The sequence below is a fragment of the Caretta caretta genome, chromosome 11, assembly GCF_965140235.1.
Source record: "Caretta caretta isolate rCarCar2 chromosome 11, rCarCar1.hap1, whole genome shotgun sequence".
Taxonomy (NCBI): domain Eukaryota; kingdom Metazoa; phylum Chordata; order Testudines; family Cheloniidae; genus Caretta; species Caretta caretta.
In genome coordinates this window covers 14,695,923-14,708,973 of record NC_134216.1, presented here as the reverse complement: position 1 = coordinate 14,708,973, position 13,051 = coordinate 14,695,923, and the positions used below count along the sequence as shown (strand labels likewise).

The following is a 13,051-nucleotide window of genomic DNA, read 5'->3' as shown; positions in this document are numbered from 1 at the left end:
AAGAAATAGACCAGATTTGTTTTGTATTCATTTTCTCCTCCCTCCCTCCATGAAATCAACGGCCTGCTAAACCAATTTTGACTTCTATCCTTGAGGTTTTGAGTTCTATCCTTGAGGGGGCCATTCTGTTTCTCGCAAAGCCACCCCCTTTGTTGATTTTAATTCCCTGTAAGCCATGTCGTCAGTCGCCCCTCCCTCCATCAGGGCAACAACAGACAATCATTCCGCGCCTTTTTTCTGTGCAGACGCTATACCACGGCAAACATGGAGCCCGCTCAGATCACTTTGGCAATTAGGAGCACATTAAACACCACACGCATTATCCAGCAGTATATGCAGCACCAGAACCTGGCAAAGCGAAACCGGGCGAATAGGTGACGTCAGCGTGGTGACAAGAGTGATGAGGACATGGACACAGACTTCTCTCAAAGCACGGGCCCTGGCAATGTGGGCATCATGGTGCTAACGGGCAGGTTCATGCAGTGGAACGCCGATTCTGGGCTCAGGAAACAAGCACACACTGGTGGGACCACACAGTGTTGCAGGTCTGGGACGATTCCCAGTGGCTGCAAAACTTTCGCAGGCGTAAGGGCACTTTCATGGAACTTTGTGACTTGCTTTCCCCTGCCCTGAGGCGCAAGAATACCAAGATGAGAGCAGCCCTCACAGTTGAGAAGTGAGTGGCAATAGCCCTGTGGAAGCTTGCAACGTCAGACAGCTACCGGTCAGTCGGGAATCAATTTGGAGTGGGCAAATCTACTGTGGGGGCTGCTGTGATGCAAGTAGCCAACGCAATCAAAGATCTGCTGATATCAAGGGTAGTGACCCTAGGAAATGTGCAGGTCATAGTGGATGACTTTGCTGCAATGGGATTCCCTAACTGTGGTGGGGCCATAGACAGAACCCATATCCCTATCTTGGCACCGGAGCACCAAGCCGGCAAGTACATAAACCGCAAGGGGTACTTTTCAATAGTGCTGCAAGCACTGGTAGATCACAAGGGACATTTCACCAACATCAACGTGGGATGGCTGAGAAAGGTACATGATACTCGCATCTTCAGGAACTCTGGTCTGTTTCAAAAGCTGCAGGAAGGGACTTTATTCCCAGACCAGAAAATAACCATTGGGGATGTTGAAATGCCTATAGTTATCCTTGGGGACCCAGCCTACCCCTTAACGCCATGGCTCATGAAGCCATACACAGGCAGCCTGGACAGTAGTCAGGAGCTGTTCAACTACAGGCTGAGCAAGTGCAGAATGGTGGTAGTGCATTTGGGCATTTGTACGTTTAAAAGCACGCTGGCGCAGTTTACTGACTCGGTTATACCTCAGCGAAACCAATATTCCCACTATTACTGCTTGCTGTGCACTCCACAATATCTGTGAGAGTAACGGGGAGACATTTATGGCTAACCACCCTCCCCTTCTCCCTTCGATCACCGCTTGCAGAGGCAATAAAGTCATTGCTGCTTCACATTCATGCATTCTTTATTAATTCATCACACAAATAGGGGGATAATTACCAAGGTAGCCCAGGAGGGGTGGTGGAGGAGAGAAGCACCAGGAGTGGTGGAGGAGGGAAGGACAAGGCCACACAGCACTTTAAAAGTTTAAAAGTTTAAAACTTATTGAATGCCAGCCTTCTGTTGCTTGGGCAATCCTCTGGGGTGGAGTGGCTGGGTGGCCAGAGGCCCCCGCAATGCATTCTTGGGCGTCTGGGTGAGGAGGCTATGGAACTTGGGGAGAAGGGCGGTTGGTTACACGCGGGCTGTAGTGGTGGTCTGTGCTCCTGCTGCCTTTCCTGCAGCTCAACCATACGCTGGGGCATATTAGTTTGATCCTCCAGCAGCCTCAGCATTGAATCCTGCCTCCTCTCATCACGCTACCGCCACCTTTCAGCTTCAGCCCTCTCTTCAGCCCGCCACTTACTCTCTTCAGCCCTCCACCTCTCCTCCCAGTCATTTTGTGCTTTCCTGCACTCTGACATTGTCTGCCTCCACTCATTCGTCTGTGCTATGCCAGTGAGGCAGGACAGCATGAGCTCAGAGAACATTTCATCGCGAGTGCATTTTTTTCGCCTTCTAATCTTCGCTAGCCTCTGGGAAGAAGAAGATCCTGTGATCCTTGAAACACATGCAGCTGGTGGAGGAAAAAAAAGGGACAGTGGTATTTAAAAAGACACATTTTATAGAACAGTGGGTACACTCTGTCACAGTAAACCTTGCTGTTAACATTACATACATAGCACATGTGCTTTCATTCCAAGGTCGCATTTTGCCTCCCCCCAGCGCATGGCTAGCTCCTCCCCCCTCCCCATGGCTAACAGTGGGGAACATTTCTGTTCAGCCACAGGCAAACAGCCCAGCAGGAACGGGCACCTCTGAATGTCCCCTTAAGAAAAGCACCCTATTTCAACCAGGTGACTATGAATGATATCACTCTCCTGAGGATAACACAGAGAGATAAAGAACAGATGTTGTTTGAACGCCAGCAAACATACACTGCAATGCTTTGTTCTACAATGATTCCCAAGTACGTGCTACTGGCCTGGAGTGGTAAAGCGTCCTACCATGGTGGATGGAATAAGGCTGCCCTCCCCAGAAACCTTTTGCAAAGGCTTTGGGAGTACATCCAGGAGAGCTGCGAATGCCAGGGCAAATTAATCATTAAACATGCTTGCTTTTAAACCATGTATAGTATTTTAAAAGGTACACTCACCAAAGGTCCCTTCTCCACCTGGCAGATCCGAGAGGCAGCCTGGGGTGGGTTTGGGGGGTAATGGCTCCAGGTCCAGGGTGAGAAACAGTTCCTGGCTGTTGGGAAAATCGGTTTCTCCGCTTGCTTGCTGTGAGCTATCTACAACCTCCTCCTCATCATCTTCCTCGTCCCCAAAACCTGCTTCCGTGTTGCCTCCATCTCCATTGAAGGAGTCAAACAACACAGCTGGGGTAGTGGTGGCTGAACCCCCTAAAATGGCATGCAGCTCATCATAGAAGCGGCATGTTTTGGGCTCTGACCCGGAGCGTCCGTTCGCCTCTCTGGTTTTCTGGTAGGCTTGCCTCAGCTCCTTAAGTTTCATGTGGCACTGCTTCGGGTCCCTGTTATGGCCTCTGTCCTTCATGCCCTGGGAGATTTTGACAAATGTTTTGGCATTTCGAAAACTGGAACATAGTTCTGATGGCACGGATTCCTCTCCCCACTCAGCGATCAGATCCCGTACCTCCCGTTCGGTCCATGCCGGAGCTCTTTTGCGATTCTGGGACTCCCTCATGGTCACCTCTGCTGATGAGCTCTGCATGGTCACCTCTGCTAATGAGCTCTGCATGGTCACCTGCAGCTTGCCATGCTGGCCAAACAGGAAATTGAAATTCAAAAGTTCGTGGGCCTTTTTCTGTCTACCTGGCCAGTGCATCTGAGTTGAGAGTGCTGTCTAGAGCGGTCACAATGGAGCATTCTGGGATAGCTCCCAGAGGCCAATACCGTCTAATTGTGTCCATAGTACCCCAAATTCAACCCAGCAAGGCCGATTTCAGCGCTAATCCCCTTGTCGGGGGTGGAGTAAGGAAATCGATTTTAAGAGCCCTTTAAGTCAAAAAAAAGAGCTTCGTCGTGTGGACGGGTGCAGGGTTAAATCGATTTAACGCTGCTAAATTTGACCTCAACTCCTAGTGTAGACCAGGGCTTATACATTCATCTTGACCTTGTTTTGATTTCTATTGTATTTATTGCCAAATGACACACACATAATGCTTAGGAAATGCATTACTTTACGTCTATACATTTTCAATTTCCTTTCTGTGACCTTTCTCTTCATTGTTTTAGCACATTTAAGTTCACACAAACCTTCCTTTTCTTTAAAAAAAAGAAAAGTATGCGGCTGAAGTTCTATGTTCCTGCATTGATTTCCTGTATTTTAGTTTTATTTAACTCTTAGAATCTGGATGTCCTATGGAATTAATAATGCAGTAGGATGCCTTTCACATCTAGGTCTTCTGAATCTGGCCTCATTTGGTAGTGATCAAACCCATAATGTCAGTGGCATTATTTAAAACCTAAATCCTACAATATGATGGCTGTCTGTGGCTGTTCAGTGTATGATGTAATGAGGTTGTCTTGGTCATGTTCCCAGTGGGCAGGTCTCCATATCACAGAAACCACCAGCGTCATTGGCACTATATCACTCCCTAGGTAGCAGCCTCAGCAGGGATGCCAAGGACTGAATGTGTATGGAGACTAGATCACTGCTGAGACATGTTGGCAGGCTGGTGTGGGGAAACTTGTGCTGGGACTGTCCACACTGCACCTGTTCAGTAGATAAATAAAGGGCTTTAGTCTCTGGAGCTGGTGATCCAGCACTTTCTGCAAGCAGTAAAATAAACAAATAAACCAAACAAAAACTGTCGCTGATATCATCCCTAGGATTTTATATTCCATCCATAATGTGAGATAAGTAATAACCCTTTTCACATGTAAGAACAGATGTGAGCTGATTGTTTAACATTGCTACGGCTTTGTTATGCTTCAGTCTATGAAATGCCAACCTTGTTGAAAAGCCAATTTTATACAACTTATCTATAGCAGGTTGTACGCTTGCCAAGATATTGGAAACATTCACAGTGTGCTGCCCCTTTGTGCATAACAAGCTTCCCATATGTTGCAAAACACATCAGCAGTTCTGATTTTTGCATGTGTCCCAGCTGCATGCTAACCAGAATGGCTAGTCTGCCTCCTTTTGTGAAGGAGAGACAAGACAGCAGCCTTAGCTGCCAGAATAAAGGAAATCTATGGAAAATGTGCCTAATTATACATTTCCACATGTCTGAAGACCTTCCAGAGGCCTTCTGTATGGATGGGAAACTTTCAAGAAGGCTTTCCAGGAACTTTGTAGGTAGGGTATTTTGTACAGATATATTTTGCTAGATACTGTTTATAAAATAAAGACCTTTTTTACTGTTATAGATGGTGCCTCAGATGCACAGTTGTACCTGGTGTAGTCGCCCGGATTTTGCAATAAAGAAGAGGCAGACACTGCTGACTACTCGCTCTTAGTCAGACTCCAACATAATCTACGTGGTAGCCTCCTTGCAGGACAGGGTGTGTGTGTGATACACTCACATTCACACACTACAGACCCCTTGGGCCAAACTCTGTTCTCAGTTACACTTGTGGAACTTGATTTCCATGGAGCTGCATGCATGTAAGTGAAAGCAAATTTGGCCTCATACCTGAGAAGAAGCAGTTTACAGAGGCTTCTGTCTGGATATCTGTAGCCCTCTGAAAAATACAGGCAACAGTACGTGGGGTTTTCTTCTGAGAATAATCTCCACTAGTCACAGGAAGTGTTTCCCCTCATTGCCTAATCCACAGAGGATATGAGCCTATCACAGCCCCAAGTTATAGCAACCTACACTCTTACTCCTAGACGTCCATGCTCCAATCCCCAGTGTGGGCCATGATGACAGCCACACATAGGTAACACACCTGATGTCTGTTTCTTTAAATTTGCTTTGCCTTTGGATTTTTGTAAGCTTCTCCCTCAGCAGTTCCTCTGACTCTTCAAAATGACTGCCTCTGAATTTTGATTTAGTTGTTTGCTATAATCTGTTTAAATTCAGCTCATTTAATTTCTTTCCCAATGTCTTTCTTTGCCATTCAGGCTCAACCTCTGAATTCTCCATCTGGTACCTCAGGAGCTGTTTCTGCCTCACCAAGAGTTTGATTACCAAACCCTTTGAACTTGATTCTGGATTTGACAGCCAGAGACAGGCTGGAGGGGATACATCAGAGCTGCAATGGAGAGGAAAGGAGTACTTGTGGCACCTTAGAGACTAACCAATTTATTTGAGCATAAGCTTTCGTGAGCTACAGCTCACTTCATCGGATGCATACTGTAAATGAAGTGAGCTGTAGCTCACGAAAGCTTATGCTCAAATAAATTGGTTAGTCTCTAAGGTGCCACAAATACTCCTTTTCTTTTTGCGAATACAGACTAACACGGCTGTTACTCTGAAACCTGCAATGGAGAGGGAGATCCTAGGGAGAATTCTGTCTCAGAAAGAATTCCTCTAGAGCAGTGTAGGGGCAAGGTTGCTGAAGATTGGCGAGGAGCTAAGTGGTGGACTGAGTATGTGACTGGAGGTAAGCGGAGGATGCAGGCAGTTTCAATGAACTTTGTCCGACAGACCCTGCCAAAAGACATTGTAGCATAGCTCAGCATATTTTTGCCTGTAAACAAGTCAGTTTATGTAATAAGCATAAATCGTACATATAAGAATGTAGCCAGCTGTTGACCCCATGTAACCCCGAGATAAGCGCGAAGAATATAGCACTGCAGAGGACTCCCCCCAGGTGGAGTCCTGCCTGGTCAGCTGTCCCGAATGGCCAGAGTCCCCTGCAGCCCCTCCGCGCGTCCTAGGGGCTCCCCGCACAGATTGGAGCATAAGTTCTTCTTTCCTTCAATAAAGCAGAGTTTACTATTCTTAGGCCTGAGTGTCCTCCTTTTGCTGGTATCTCCCCCGCAGCCCTTGCGGGCACAAGCAGTAAAAAGAAAAGGAGTACTTATGGCACCTTAGAGACTAACAAATTTATTTGAGCATAAGCTTTTGTGAGCTACAGCTCACTTCATCGGATGCATGCAGTGGAAAATACAGTGGAGAGATTTTATATACACAGAGAACATGAAAAAATGGGTGTTACCATACATACTGTAAAGAGAATGATCAGGTAAGGTGAGCTATTACCAGCAGGAGAGAAAAAAAAGCTTTTGTAGTGATAATCAAGGTGGGCCATTTCCAGCAGTTGACAAGAATGTGTGAGGAACAGTGGGAAGGCAGGGGGGAGGGTGGAATAAACATGGGGAAATAGTTTTACTTTGTGTAATGACACATCCACTCCCAGCCTTTAGTCAAGCCTAATGTAATGGTGTCCAGTTTGCAAATTAATTCCAATTCAACAGTCTCTCGTTGGAGTTTGTTTTTGAAGCTTTTTTGTTGAAGAATTGCAACTTTTAGGTCTGTAATCGAGTAACCAGAGAAACTGACGTGTTCTCTGACTGGTTTTTGAATGTTATAATTCTTGACGTCTGATTTGTGTCCATTTATTCTTTTACGCAGAGACTTTCCGGTTTGGCCAATGTACATGGCAGAGGGGCATTGCTGGCACATGATGGCATATATCACATTGGTAGATGTGCAGGTGAACAAGCCTCTGATAGTGTGGCTGATGTGATTAGGCTCTATGATGATGGCCCCTGAATAGATATGTGGACACAGCTGGCAACGGGCTTTGTTGCTAGGATAGGTTCCTGGGTTAGTGTTTTTGTTGTGTGGTATGTGGTTGCTGGTGAGTATTTGTTTCACCTTGTCTGTAAGCAAGGACTGGCCTGTCTGTCAAGATCTGTGAGAGTGATGGGTCATCCTTCAGGATAGGTTGTAGATCCTTGATGATGCGCTGGAGAGGTTTTAGTTGGGGGCTGAAGGTGACGGCAAGTGGCGTTCTGTTATTTTCTTTGTTGGGCCTGTCCTGTAGTAGGTGACTTCTGGGTACTCTTCTGGCTCTGTCAATCTGTTTCTTCACTTCAGCAGGTGGGTGTTGTAGTTGTAAGAATGCTTGATAGAGATCTTGTAGGTGTTTGGTAGGGTATTTGGAGCTAGGATTAGTGTTGCTGTGGGTAGGGCTCCCCGCCCTAGAGCTAAGGTTCCTAGAGCAGTACATTCTGCTGTCTGGCATTTCTGCACTCTTACAATTGGTGCACTGTGCATGCCTCCCCACCAACACACACACTAACTGGTGTAGAAAGGAGGCAGTAATATAGCCCTAGCTTCATTATTCCCCCCATTCAGTTAACACATGGAAGCATTAGCAAGAAGCAATTCCTGCTCTCCCCAACAGCACTGTGCTGAGCACAAGCAAAGGAGAGTTCTCTTCCTACCCAATACACACACGCACATAGATCCAAGAGCAACTTGGACATTTATGTCACATGTGGCCACATTGTGACCTACAGACCAGTGTAGATTATTGAGTCTCTTCCTATCTGCCTCTCTCTCGTTTCTCAATTCATTGGCCTCCTCTTCTTCATTTATACTGCTTTAAAGGCACATGTTTTGATAGCCAGCCTTTCAATATCACCTCTTAAGGTGAACAATTGCTAACCTCACGAGGGTTAGAGTTCATATGGGTAGGGCGCCGCACCCTAGAGTTAGGGTTCCTATCGGTACGGTACTTGGAATTGGGGTTAGGGATCCTACAGGTAGGGTATTTGGAGCTAGGATTAGTGTTGCTTTGGGGAGGGCTCCCTGCCCTATGGTAAGCATTCCTATGGGGAGGGTACCTGGAGCTAGGGTTAGGATTCCTATGGGTAGGGCTCCCCGTCCTTGAGCTAAGGTTCCTATGGGGAGGGTACCTGGAGCTAGGGTTAAGGTTCCTATGGGTAGGGTTCCCCAGCCTAGGGTTAGGATTCCTATGGGTGAGACTCCCCACCAGTGTTCCCTTTAATTATTTATGTCCATGTGTGTAATGAATTTTGTTACGTGCACCACTATGGAGGTGATGTGTGGTGGTGGGGGCGACGGGTAAGGAGTGTGGCAATGGGCTCTCGGCTGGGGCAGAGGGTTGGGCTGCAGGCGGGTGAGGGCTCTGGCTGGGGGTGCAGCCTCTGGGGTGGGGTCAGGGATGAGGGGATTGGGGTGCGGGAGAGAGCTCAGGGCTAGAGCAGAGTGTTGGGGTGTGGGGGTATGAGGGCTCTGGCTGGGGGTGTGGGCTCTGGGGTGGGGCCAGTGATGTGGGGTTTGGGGTACAGGAGGGGGCTCAGGGCTGGGGAAGAGGTTTGGGGTGCAGGCTCTGGGGTGGGGGTGGGGCTGGGGACGAGGGGTTTGGAGTGCAGGCTGTCCCGGGGCTGCGAGACGACTCCCCACAGCCCTCTCTCGCCACAGCAGCTCAGGGCCAGGTGAGAGGTGCCTCTCCTGGGCCACGGCAGTTCCAGCGGGCCTGAGCTGGGCTGGGGGAGGGGTTGCTCTCCCCAGCAGCTCTGGCGGGGCTGGGCCGGGCTCAGGGAGCATCTCCTCTCCCTGGCAGCTCCAGCGGGCCTGGGCTGGGCGAGGGGCTTCTCTCCCCAGCAGCTCCACCAGAGCCGGGCCAGAGGAGAGACTCCTCTCCACACCTGCGCGGCCCTTGGTAGCCTGCCGTGCAGCCACACAACTTACAGGGAACTTACCTTCCTGCCCTAGGGTTAGGGTTCCTATGGATAGGGGACTTGGGCCTAGGGTTAGGGCTTGTATCGGTAAGGGACTTGGGGCTAGGGCTAGGGATCCCATGGGTAGGGCTCCCTGCTGCAGGGTTAGGGATCCTATGAGTATAGCTCCCCGCCCTAGGGTCAGGGTTCCTATGGGTAGGGCTCCATGCCCTAGCACTAGGGTTTCTATGGGTAGGGTTCCCTGCCCTAGGGTTAGGCTTCAAATAGGTAAGGGACTTGGGGCTAAGGTCAGGGTTCCTATGGGTAGGGCTCCCCGCCCTAAGGTTAGGGTTTCTATGGATAGGATACTTGGAGTCAGGGGTAGAGTTGCAATGGGTAGGGTACTTGGAGCTATGGTTAGTGTTTCTTTGACTAGGGCTCCCCGGACTAGTGTTAGCATTCCAAATTGGGTAATTGGAGGCAGGGTTATGGTTCCGATAGTGAGTTTATTTGGAGCTAGGGTGTGGGTTTCTGTGGGTAGGCTCCTCGTAGCCAGGGTTTGTTTTTTTGTTAGTAGGGTTCCCTGGAAATTGGGTTTGTGGTTTCTCTGGGTAGGGGGGTCTCTGGAGGTAGGTGGCCACAATTTGCAGGAATTCATAAAAAAGTGTTACAAAATACCTTTTTTTTTTTTAAAGTAGCAGGCATGGAGACAAATGTGGGGGAAAAAAGCCATTCTAGTTGTTTGTTTTTTGTTTTTTAAGTTATGTGATCATCTTGGGCGCTCCTTTATGCTAAACAACTTTTTGTTATCTTGTTCATACTAAGGGAAATATTCATTTCAGGGGACTAAGTCCAAGATATTCTGTATCTTGTTTTGTTTTTGTGAGGTCTATGTAAAGAAAGAGCTCTCCAGAAAAGATGCCTTCTCTGTGCAGTTTCATTATAATTCCTGTCAATGTCCAAGTAAGTACGAAATCCCTAGAGTCTACATTTTGGCCTTTATGTCTACCTTCTCTGTTGGCACACCTCTTTTCTGATTTGCTTACTTCTGCAATCTCAAATTCAAACACAACTTCCTATCCTTTTTTCCCCCTATCTTTTTTTGTTCTTTAAAATATTCTCTTCTATTCAGCTACATTGAAAGGTGGGTAGATCTTCAGCTGGCACAAATTGGCATAGGCCCACTGAAGTTCTTGGAGCTGCACTGATTTATTTATACCAACCCTCGTTGTTTATTCTGTCACATATTAGACTTTCATTCCCTCCACCCTCTACTCATACAGTCAATATTTGTAAGGTGATCAGTTTAATTTTTCTTTGCAGATTAGTTCCTTGTAATTTTATTGTACTAAACACTTGGTGGCCCAGACTATAAGTAACCTTAACTTATTTAAAGATAAAACATTATTAGGTCATATATATGACAAGAAAAAGATCCATCAATCAACTGTAGTCTTCATACATTCAAGCTATTCCTTTCTCTAATGCACTCATTTTGTTTGTATAAAGCTTTTACTAGAAAGTTGTCCCCAGTGGACTGACAGGCCTTGTCTTTGAATAAAGCTCCTGAGCCATAAGTATAGTAAAACTAGCAATGCTTTGTCTTGGCGAGGCAGCTGTCCTAAGGAGTTTATCTTACATCCAAAAAGGTCATTTTATCTGATTAAAAAAACTTCTTTTGCCTTGCAGGATCCAAAAACTGGAAGTCAAATATCATCACATAAAACACACTGACTAAGCAGTTGGCTGTAGGAGTAACTGAGATCAATATTTTTTGTTAATCTCTATTGTATAAAACAAAAACAGACACTGAATGACTTGAAAGTAGATAACTGCACACCTAGCTCACTTTTGTAATGATGTACTCCTATCACAGTTAACTGCTTCTTCCTTCCCCCATTTCTTAATATATCTGTCACAATCTCTTGTGTCTTGCCTTAAATTAGATTGTAACTGTTTTGTGGCAAGGACTGTTCCTTACTATATATTTGTACGTAGTCCAGCATAATGAGGCCCTAGCTGTGACTGGGGCCTTTGGGTGCTACTGTAATACATAATATAAAATAATTCCATGTTAACCAATCACTCTTCTTGCGATTGTATTGGAGTTTGCACTCTTATTTGCAACAACAAACCACATTCCAATCACCATATAAGTGATTTTGTAATGTGGATATAGCAAAGTACTTGCAATACAATAGTCGACCTGAATGACTATGATTTGTAAGTATTCTAAATCCATTGTACTGTATTTAATAATACATGTGGAATAAGATTAAAAAGAAAGTTCATTGACTAACACCATAATGGAATGAGTCATAGCATTCTCTCCCAATGATATTTCTCTCAGATTTCTAAAAATATAAATAACAAGCCTCGGGCTGTTATTTATTGTTCTTCCTGCTCATCAAGTTAGTTTACCAGAGGGTGTGTGCCTCATATTGTAGCTTCTCCCCCAAGGAAGTCTACAGGTGCCACAAATTAGTGATAAAAATGGTATTCCTGGATTAGTAATCTCTGTTCATTTTGCCCTAATCAGCAAACCAACATTGTTAAACAACGTTAAGCATGTGCGCAAATCTTCGTAGGAGAAACGGCCCAGTTCAGGCCAACAATTTTTAAATCCTCTTTGAAATTAATCGCAAATGAGGAAATCTTTATCCCTGTTAGTGAAATTTATTAAGCACAACAACAAAGCTGAAAACAAAAGGATTTTACACAGAGACTCAGCTTTGCGCTTCCTGCTTTAGTAATGAACTGGATTCACAACAAAGGCCAGTGTTTTGCATTTTAAAAAGAAAGTGCAGTTGCATTAATTGAATGTAACTTTGTTATATATTAATTGATCTTTTATTCATTTGTTATACACTTTTAAATTACATTTTAAAAGTCTATTTTTTATATATTGTATTTTTGCATTTTTAATACCTTATCCACATTCTTTCTGCATTTTAAGTATTATTTCATTTCGCACGGATTCTCTTTTCATTTTTTAGTATTTCTTTCCAGCCTCCATTTTCTTCAATTCATAGGCCCCAATCCTGCAAATGCTTTACACACAACCTTAATGTTACTCCGGAGTAATCCCACTGAAGTCAATGAGCTAATGAATTCACAGGAAAAAAAAAATCTTAAAAAATGCAGCTGAAGGCGACACCTAACAAATAATTTTATAAAAAGCAATATAATGGAGAAAAAAGAATTCAAAGACTGCAACTGAAGTTTCTTCTTCAGGCCTAAAACACTGAATTCTTTTAAATCCAGTTGCACCGAAGTCACTGCGGCTAGGTTTAAAATAAGTCAATGGGAGTATAGTTAAGTATTTGCATAGCTGATGAAGTGAGCCGTAGCTCACGAAAGCTTATGCTCAAATAAATTGGTTAGTCTTGAAGGTGCCACTAGTACTCCTTTTCTTTTTGCAGGATAGGAGCTGTAGTATTTTTTGTTACAGATTATTTCTTATTGCAGTTTCTCATCCTCGCTCTAATTTTTCAGTCTTTTAAAAAGACTTTTTTTTAATGATGCATTTCTTTGCCTTGCTTACTCTTTGAATAATTCCTCCCCCCCCCCGTTTTAGCACGAGCTCACTTCCGTTTTTCCTCCACTGTGCCTTTTTTAGCTTGCTCCCCTCCCGTTTCTTAGCACTGTTTATTTTATTTTTTGAATTCCTGTTTGTTTTTGCACTTTTACCTCCTTCCTCACTGTCTCTTTAGTTTAGCCGCTGCTTGGTGGGTGCATTTCCTTCCTCTCTGTATATTACAGGCTACACTAAAGTCTTCTTGCACTTTTTCCAGGAATCTCTCTCTTGACGTGTCTCTCTCTCTCGTTTCTGGTAAGTCCCCACCTCCCCTTTTCCCAGCACCCGTGGAAACGAAGG

At 45.4% G+C, this 13,051-nt stretch overlaps 1 protein-coding gene across 1 annotated transcript; it reads right to left on the bottom strand.

The window, feature by feature from the left end:
- Positions 1 to 1,518: 1,518 nt before the first annotated feature.
- LOC125644900 (uncharacterized) lies at positions 1,519 to 12,966 on the bottom strand. Its single transcript, XM_048869592.2, has 3 exons — positions 12,865 to 12,966; positions 2,721 to 4,305; positions 1,519 to 2,141 (listed from the first exon to the last, which is right to left on the bottom strand). The coding sequence occupies exons 2-3, from the start codon at positions 3,412 to 3,414 to the stop codon at positions 1,885 to 1,887; spliced, it is 951 nt and encodes a 316-aa protein (XP_048725549.2). The 5' UTR covers positions 3,415 to 4,305; positions 12,865 to 12,966; the 3' UTR covers positions 1,519 to 1,884.
- Positions 12,967 to 13,051: the final 85 nt, after the last annotated feature.

Bases quoted from the DNA above. Each gene is read 5' to 3' on its own strand.
- LOC125644900 (XM_048869592.2), bottom strand. From the start codon at position 3,414: ATGCACTGGCCAGGTAGACAGAAAAAGGCCCACGAACTTTTGAATTTC. The intron at 2,142-2,720 runs GTGAGTGTACCT...TTCCTCCACCAG, and splicing joins AGGTGGAGAAGGGACCTTTG to CTGCATGTGTTTCAAGGATC.